At 38.4% G+C, this 8,581-nt stretch overlaps 1 protein-coding gene across 2 annotated transcripts; it reads left to right on the plus strand.

Annotated features, from left to right (window-relative positions):
• Positions 1–1,767: 1,767 nt before the first annotated feature.
• SCG2 (secretogranin II) lies at positions 1,768–7,099 on the plus strand. 2 transcript variants are annotated; one of them, XM_084779482.1, is made up of 3 exons: positions 1,768–1,924; positions 4,738–5,704; positions 5,825–7,099. In XM_084779482.1, exons 2-3 carry the CDS (start codon positions 4,752–4,754, stop codon positions 6,609–6,611), a joined length of 1,740 nt encoding a protein of 579 aa, XP_084635608.1. In that variant the 5' UTR covers positions 1,768–1,924; positions 4,738–4,751; the 3' UTR covers positions 6,612–7,099. The 2 variants fall into 2 exon arrangements, with proteins under 2 accessions (XP_084635608.1, XP_084635607.1); XM_084779481.1 differs by having other exon boundaries at positions 4,738–7,099.
• The last annotated feature ends 1,482 nt before the right edge of the window (positions 7,100–8,581 follow it).

The following is an 8,581-nucleotide window of genomic DNA, read 5'->3' on the forward strand; positions in this document are numbered from 1 at the left end:
GATGTCTTTTTAGACATAAGTTGAATCTACTCATCATTTAAGAATAACTAACCATGTGCAATTTCTAAAGTTGTGTTGATACTGGTGTGTAATGGAGTTTTGCTGTCTTTAAAACCTCATTTATGTTATGTAAACTCAATGGTCTCTCAACAATGAGGAAAAATAAATCTTTCCTAGAGCAAAAGGGAACAGTGAGGACCACTTTTTTTTGTGATATTTTTGACTTTATAAAGCTTTAACTATTTTAATATTTATTTCAAATTAATAAGATTTGAACAATTCAATAGTGTTTTGAGTTATTTAGTATATTAGGAGGTCTTAAAAACATGATAATAAGGGATCAACTTAGGCTTTTCCTTATCATACCCTAATTACTAGGTAGAGTCAACTGGTAAGCCACACAACTTGCTAACCATCTGGCTAGCCTTCTCCTTAGTGCTTTCCAATGAGCATTAAAGTAATTTGTATTTCATCTCACTGAGTAAAGACTTCTGAAAGGCAGAAAGCTATTCTTATTTTTCTGTCTCCAGTAGTTTATAGTATATCTGGCATCTCATAAGCATTATAACTTAATTGGTGAGTAGATAAAATTGGAATGTGATTATTAACTCAGCAGAAACATTGTTTGTTTGTTTGAGACAGGGTTTCTCTGTCTGTAGCCCTGGCTGTCCTGGACTCACTTTGTAGACTAGGCTGGCCTTGAACTCACAGAGATCCCATTGCCTCTGCCTCCTAGAGTTCTGGGAGTATAGACAGAGACATTTAAAAGACCTCACACAACCAGATTCTTTCATGTTCTCAAAATATGTTTCAGTATATACAGGATTGGAGGACTCACATCTTTAATAAAATAAAGTTAAAAATTTAGACCTGTATAAATTATTAAACAACATAATCAGGTTCCATGGCAAAGCACAGCATAGTCATGAATTATAAATCCAAGGGGCTGTGAGTAAACCCCTATATTGTTCCTTGGATTGGTTACATTTGTTGAAGTTATTCACTTCAACTTTTTCAACCAAAACCCAAAAATATTTGTGTGATCTGTCCTCTTGATGACATATTCTAGTCATAGGCACATTTTTTTTTCTTTAACAGTGAATAATTTGCTTTTTCTCCCTTCCTGGTAGGCAGCATATTGTCTTGAGCACACAACTTGTCAGCCAACCCTTGCAACACCAGATATAATTAACGATTTGAACAGACTCATATAGACATATCAACAACTTGTGCATCTATGAACACGCATTTGATACACTGTGCTGAGGTATTTAAGTTGATTCTCATAAAATAAATAAGCATCTTACCTTTTTTCCTCCTAAACAAACCAGAGTTTTAAAAGAATTCTGTGTGGAGTCATGACATAAAATGCGTCTTTCATATTTAGAATGTTCTGTTCGTTGTGGCTGAATCAGGAAATGAGAATGCATTTTTTATGGGCACAAATAAAAAAGATAGTCATTATCTGCAAAACTCATAACAATGGCACGGCAACAATCGCAAGAAACCTTTCTAAACAAGGCGTGAAAACTGAGACGAAATGGCCTTGCAATTAGTCATGTCTATGTGACAGATTTCGTTCTTTCTAAGGGAATTTGTACTGACATTTTATTTCGAACCTCAGAGATTCTGATAAAAGGAGAAGAAAAAAGAAAATTGTAGTTTTTGCTACATAAGACAGGTGGCGTAAGCATGCAGCGCTTAAAAAAAATATCTAAAGTGATTATTTTCTCTCTCGGATTCTTTGAAAAAGCTCACCAGCGCTGGGGTTTGAGGCTGAGCCGGTGACGTCAGCGTGGAATGCGGAGTCAGGCGCCCAGGCTCGCTATAAGCCGGGGAGCTGTCCGGTGCTGAAACTGCCGGAGCCCTCACTCAGTGGCAGAGAGGAGCATGCTTGGAGCCTTCCACACCATATAAGACAGAGGTAAGACTGCTTTCTCTTCTATTTTCTGAAAAGTTCTCAACTGCGTGTCCCTCCCTGTTTTTCCAAGATGTGAGGAAAAAGACTGTTTGGTAGGCTCATATTGATAGAATAACTGAAAGGCAACCTGCTGCTTTTCAGGCAAGGATACTCTGTATGCATGCATAAGTGAGAAATTCTCTGATTTACAGGACTTGCTGGAGAATATGCATTGACTGTTATTGAGAAAAACTGTATGCAACGAGAGGAGAAAAGTTGAGGATTTTAATGTCAACATGCTGATTAATGTAAAGTTAATCAAGCCTTATGCTTTGGTCCTTTTCCTAATGTGTTGTTTTTCACCCAAGAGTCAGAAATAGAACCAGGAATTTATATGCTTAATAGTCTTAACAGTCAGTTTACAAGGATTCAAATGCCATTAACCACATAAGTCACAGAGGCAAACAATTTGGATCTGTATATTTTTTTCTTTGATATTCACCTTATGAGAACTCTGAATTAGCTATCAATTATTTTATGAACTGGTATATTCCAGAAGGGCTTATGGTATTGTATGCTAATTTTAGTCCTGAGAAAGTAGCTGAGAATGATTTTGAACATTGATTTCTTCCTTTTTCAAATGTGAGCTATTACCTTGGATTTAGTGACTATGAAGTACAATGAAATGAGAACTTTGAATCCATGGGAGAAAGTATATAGAGCTGTATAGATTGCAATGGTAATTTTAATGCTTTGGTTGAAAAAGCTCATGTGTTACTTTGCCAAAGAAGATAACTGAAACGAATGTGTTTGTGTTTATCCTACTAGTTGAGTTGTTTAAATTAGATATCTTTATGTGTGTTGATGCTTCAGTGTCAGTGTGCCCAGCTAATTTCATCAGAAAGATGTTTTTTACTGTGAGACGCTTCATTAATAGCTGTCCCAGGAGAAACAGTGTTCCTACCATTTGGGTTTCAGAAAATTAAAATTAAAATCAGACCCTATATAAGATATTAGAACTATTAAAAACCACCTTCACCGCTTGTAAGAGATGCTCCTGGGAAAATGAAGTCCTTTGAGTTTTAAAGGCAACAACGATGTCATCCAAAGTGAACCCGAATCAGTAATGAAAAGGCCATGCTTGTTAGGCTGTGGTTCAAACTGCAATGAGCATTCTTCTCTGCTTCTATAGAAAAGTGTCCTTCCAAAGTGTGGGTTTCACAGATAATCATGTACTCTCTATGTTCAAATGTGCTGAGAATTATGCCAAGACAATGGTTTCAAAGCAAATATACTCAATATTGTTTTCAAGATTGCATTTAAAATGACAGTGGTGAAAATTTACTGCCAAAGCTAAATCAATCCTAAAATAGTATAAAGCTTATACTATTTTACCTTTATTTGAACTAAATTATATTACTCAGAGTTTCATGAGTAAAATTTCTTAAAGTAAGCATTTATTTATTTTGAAAACATTCTGTGTATGCTTAAATAACCTACTTAGTGGTAATTTAAATGAGTCCATGTGTTTATGTGAAGGAAGTTTCTATACTTACAGCCTTTTGACAGATCTAAAAAAAAAATACAACATTCTCAGCAAGAACTGTTGAGCAATATTTTGATGTCTAATATAACAGAAAATTGTGATCATATAACTTTGGTTATCCATCACAAAACCATGATGCACTGAAAACATGGATAAGCTTATAAACTTATTTACACGAATTTGTTTACAAAAGAATTTGAAAGGACTGAAAGGGCCTCTCCAATAGCAGCAATGCCAAACAGGAAATGTACAAGTGATTCCTCTCACTAATCCATCTGTGAGATTTTTTTAAATATTGGAGAAAAAAATGAATGAAGGTTTTTTTAAGTAGGAAGAATTCAACACATAGTCTGTGTTTATCTAAATTGGGAGTTACACAGTAGTTATTTAAAGATTTTCTAACAGTGTGAGTCATTTAAGATTTCACAGGTCCCTACAGAAATAGACACAGACATAAGACAATCTGAATCTGAGCACTCACAAGCTTAGAAATAGACTAGTTAAGTAAACTTATGTTCTCTGTGTAGCATCTGTTTATTTACTATACACTAGAGAGAAGATGAAAAATATAACCATAATTGCATTTTGCAAGTCAGCCCTAATACAATTATTAAAATATTGGAACATAGAAAAATTTAAACCAGTGTAGGTTATTAATTTATCAGGTTGTCCTTGGTTTAGCATACTAGGTGAGACCTGCGAGAACCCAGGTCAATCAGTGAGTTGACCAGGACCCATGTATAAAGGTACCCAGTATCATTGACAATAATATGCTGTATTACATCATCATGTAGAGCTGTTGATTTCTAAAACAAAATTGGATGGTTAATTCCAAGAATAAATCAACTGGGCTGTTATTTTGACACAGTCTTATGGGGTAATTGTGTGTACAGGTGCATGTGTCATGAGAAATTATTTTGTGATTTATTTTCATAGATTGCTATTTGAAATAATTATAGTATTTTAGGAAGTGTTGTTTTATTGAAAAGAAACCTGATAAAAATCAAACTAGTAATTTGTAAATGGAAGACACAAAATTTGAGAACCCCCATGTTAGTGTTTTTCTCCCACACAATATCAGACAAGCCTGAGGCAAATAAGTAACAATTTTCCTATAAATTTTTATGGTCAGCTTGTGAGAATCATATAGAAAGTATTCATGAATTTTAAATAGTGAAATATGAAATTATTTCTTCTCCATTCCCCCTTGGGGCTTTTGTTTTTCTTTTCTTCCCATTGTTTCTTCTAGCTTGTTTCATTTGTGACAACTCCTGTTTTTCTGTGTTTTCAGGAGATCTTTAAGACATGGCTGAAGCTAAGACCCACCAATTTGGAGCAGTTCTGCTTCTTATCCACTTAATTTTCCTCATCTCTGGATCCAAAGCAGCTTCCTTCCAGAGAAACCAGCTGCTTCAGAAAGAACCAGACCTCAGATTGGAGAATGTCCAAAAATTTCCTAGTCCTGAAATGATCAAGGCTTTGGAGTACATTGAAAAGCTCAAGCAGCAGGCTCACAGAGAAGAAAACAGCCCAGACTACAATCCCTACCAAGGCATCTCCGTTCCCCTTCCACTCAAAGAAAACGGAGAAGAAAGTCACTTGGCAGAGAGCCCAAGGGATAGTCTGAGTGAAGACGAGTGGATGAGGATAATACTTGAGGCTTTGAGGCAGGCTGAAAATGAGCCTCCATCTGCCCCTAAAGAGAACAAGCCCTATGCCTCGAATCTGGAGAAGAACTTCCCCGTGGACACGGCTGATGACTATGAGACTCCACAGTGGCCAGAGAGGAAACTCAAGCACATGAGGTTCCCTCTCATGTATGAAGAGAATTCCAGAGAAAACCCCTTTAAACGTACAAATGAAATAGTAGAAGAACAATACACACCCCAAAGTCTTGCTACCCTCGAGTCCGTGTTCCAAGAACTGGGGAAACTGACTGGGCCAAGCAACCAGAAGAGAGAGAAGGTGGACGAGGATCAAAAGCTCTACACGGATGATGAGGATGACGTGTACAAGACCAACAACATTGCCTACGAAGATGTGGTCGGGGGAGAGGACTGGAGCCCCATAGAGGAGAAAATAGAGACTCAGACTCAGGAAGAGGTGAGAGACAGCAAAGAGAACATGGAAAAAAATGAACAAATCAACGAAGAAGTGAAACGTTCAGGGCAGTTGGGGCTCCAGGATGAAGATAACCGGAAAGAGACTAAGGACCAACTCTCAGAAGACGCCTCCAAAGTCATCACCTACTTGAGAAGGTTAGTGAATGCTGTGGACAGTGGGAGGTCACAGAATGGGCAAAACGGGGAAAGGGCAGCCAGGCTTCTTGAGAAATCACTTGATTCTCAGCCTATTTATCAGCTGATTGAAATTTCCAGGAATTTGCAGATACCCCCTGAAGACCTAATTGAGATGCTCAAAGCTGGAGAGAAGCTAAATGGGTTGGCGGAGCCAGATCAGGATCTGGAGCTTCCTGTTGATCTGGATGACATCCCAGAGGCTGACATTGACCGTCCAGACATGTTTCAAAGTAAGATGCTCTCCAAGGGTGGGTATCCCAAGGCACCTGGTCGTGCTGTGATAGAGGCCTTGCCTGAAGGGCTCAGTGTTGAGGACATTTTAAATCTTTTAGGGATGGAGAATGCAGCAAACCAGAAGCCCCCATATTACCCTAATCAATATAGCCGAGACAAGGCTCTACTGAGGCTTCCCTATGGTCCTGGGATATCTAGAGCCAGCCAAATTCCCAAAGCAGCCTGGATCCCAGATGTTGAAAGCCGACAGGCACCTTATGAAAATATGAATGATAAGGACCAAGAACTGGGAGAGTACTTGGCCAGGCTTCTGGTTAAGTACCCTGAGCTCATGAATACCAACCAGCTGAAGAGAATGACTGGCCCAGGCTCCTCGGAAGATGACCTCCAAGAAGAAGAGCAACTTGAACAGGCCATCAAGGAACATCTGGGTCAAGGAGGCTCCCAGGAAACTGAGAAACTGGCCACGGTGAGCAAAAGGCTGCCTGTGGGATCCCTGAAGATTGATGACACCGCAAACAGACAGTACTTGGATGAAGATATGCTCATGAAAGTGCTGGAGTACCTCAACCAAGAAAAGGCAGAGCAGGGAAGGGAGCATCTTGCCAAGAGGGCCATGGAAAACATGTAAACAGCTTTAACTATTGCCCAAATTTCCTCCTTTTCCCCAAGTGAACCAACCCCTACATTTCTCCTAAGTGTGTTGACCTCTATCCTGTTAACACTGTAATCTCTTTTAGTGATGTACAGGCAGATGACTCCTGGTCATTTTGGGGATCTGCCTCACTTATTCTGAGCTGTTATCTTGTGTATGGATATGTGTAAATGTTATGATTCCCAGATTAAAAAAAATATGTCCTTTATTCAAGAAAGATATCTATGATAGTGCTGACTGGTGTATCCAATGGTCATGGCATTGACAGTGCTTGCATATGATAAAGAGTATCCCTATACTTATCTTGGAAGTTTTTAACATTTATTGAACTATTTTGTTACTGTCTGTAATGTTTTGTGGAGTTCTGGAGAAAAACCAATAAAGCATTATAAATATATAGTTTTACTTATAAGGCCCTTTCTATTGTGTGCTTTATTGTTGATTAAATAAATGTTATTTCTGGATACCTTTGGACTTTTCATTCTGGAAACCAGAGAGAAATACTATGGATCAAGCAGAACGGAGTGAAGGGAGAAAATTATTACTGTCCACAGGCAATCCAGGTAAGAAGTTACGAATCTCATACGTGATCATAGTTTCTGCCAGCGCAATGCTATGAACATTCCCCCGCAGCCTTATGTCTCTTCATGTTTTCCTACATACCTCATTAGCAAAGTAAGCCTTTGGGTATAATCCTTACAGTTTACCTGTAATTTATATGAATGAAAGACATTAAAATGTCCACACCCATAAACAACATCAAAATGAAAGAAAAGAGGGAGGAGGAGGGGCCGGGAGAAAAAGAGGGGGGAGGAGGAAAATAGAATAGGAAGGATGGGAAGAAGAAAGGGGGAAGGAAGGGAGGAGGAAGGAAGTTTAGTTGCTGTGTACGTGACAATCAGAAGTGAAGCTGCACATCCCCAGGTCACATTAATTCTCCCAAGAAAATGCTGATTGCAGAATGAGTGACCCATCACAAGCAAGGTCGGGCCTGACTGGAACTAGACCACCTACTCTGTCTCCTGCTTTGGTGGATCAGGGCATGGAACAATCTGTTACAGTGAACATAGAGCATGACATTAGCATTCTCATGTGTCAATACAGGGTTAACAATAACAGCCAAGATGACAAAAAACCTTCAGGTGGGCGATAAAATCATAGTGGCTACAAACAAATAGCCGATAATAGTTATATGTCAGACACTATCTATAGAGACACTTCATGGACTTTGGCTCACTTGCTTTACACTACCTCATTGTCAAAGATGAATTCTAGTATCCAACTTTGTATCCGGAAAAACAAAATCAGAAAAGTTTTAGTAATATTCCAAAAGGCATCCAGCATTTGAGTTGTGAAAAAAAAATCTATATTTTTAGCACTTCCTTATTCTGCCTGACTGTAAGTATCCTTGGCTGAAGGGTGGGACATGGAATGGTGACAGGCTTATGAGAATTCAGTATGGATCTCTTCCAAAGGATGGTGTATATGCACATGTATGCATGTGTGTGCATGTACATATGTATGTGTGTGTGTGCATCTATGTATGTGTCTGCCTGTATATATGTGCTTGTGGCTGTGTCTCAGGAGTTCTCTGAAGTGTCAAAGGTACTGGGAGAATTGGGAGAACACACTAATTACATATTTTCTTTTCTTTTCTTTCTTTTTCTTTCTTTCTTTCTTTCTTTCTTTCTTTCTTTCTTTCTTTCTTTCTTTCTTCTTCTTTTTTGTCCAATTATCACTCAGTTTCATAAAAATCTGGAATTTGTAGAAGGAACCTTAGAGGTAATTTTCTGCACAGAGTATCTAACCTGTGGTCTGCACTCTTAAGTAGGTTCAAGACAAGAATTTCCTTTGTCAGAAGGTAGCCGTATGAAAGGCGCAATGGTTGCTTGTGAGTGGTGGGATGAGGCTGTAACTCATAACTATCCATATAACTCTCATGCACA

The sequence above is a fragment of the Acomys minous genome (assembly GCF_964271855.1).
Source record: "Acomys minous genome assembly, chromosome: 4".
NCBI classification, from domain to species: Eukaryota; Metazoa; Chordata; class Mammalia; order Rodentia; family Muridae; genus Acomys; species Acomys minous.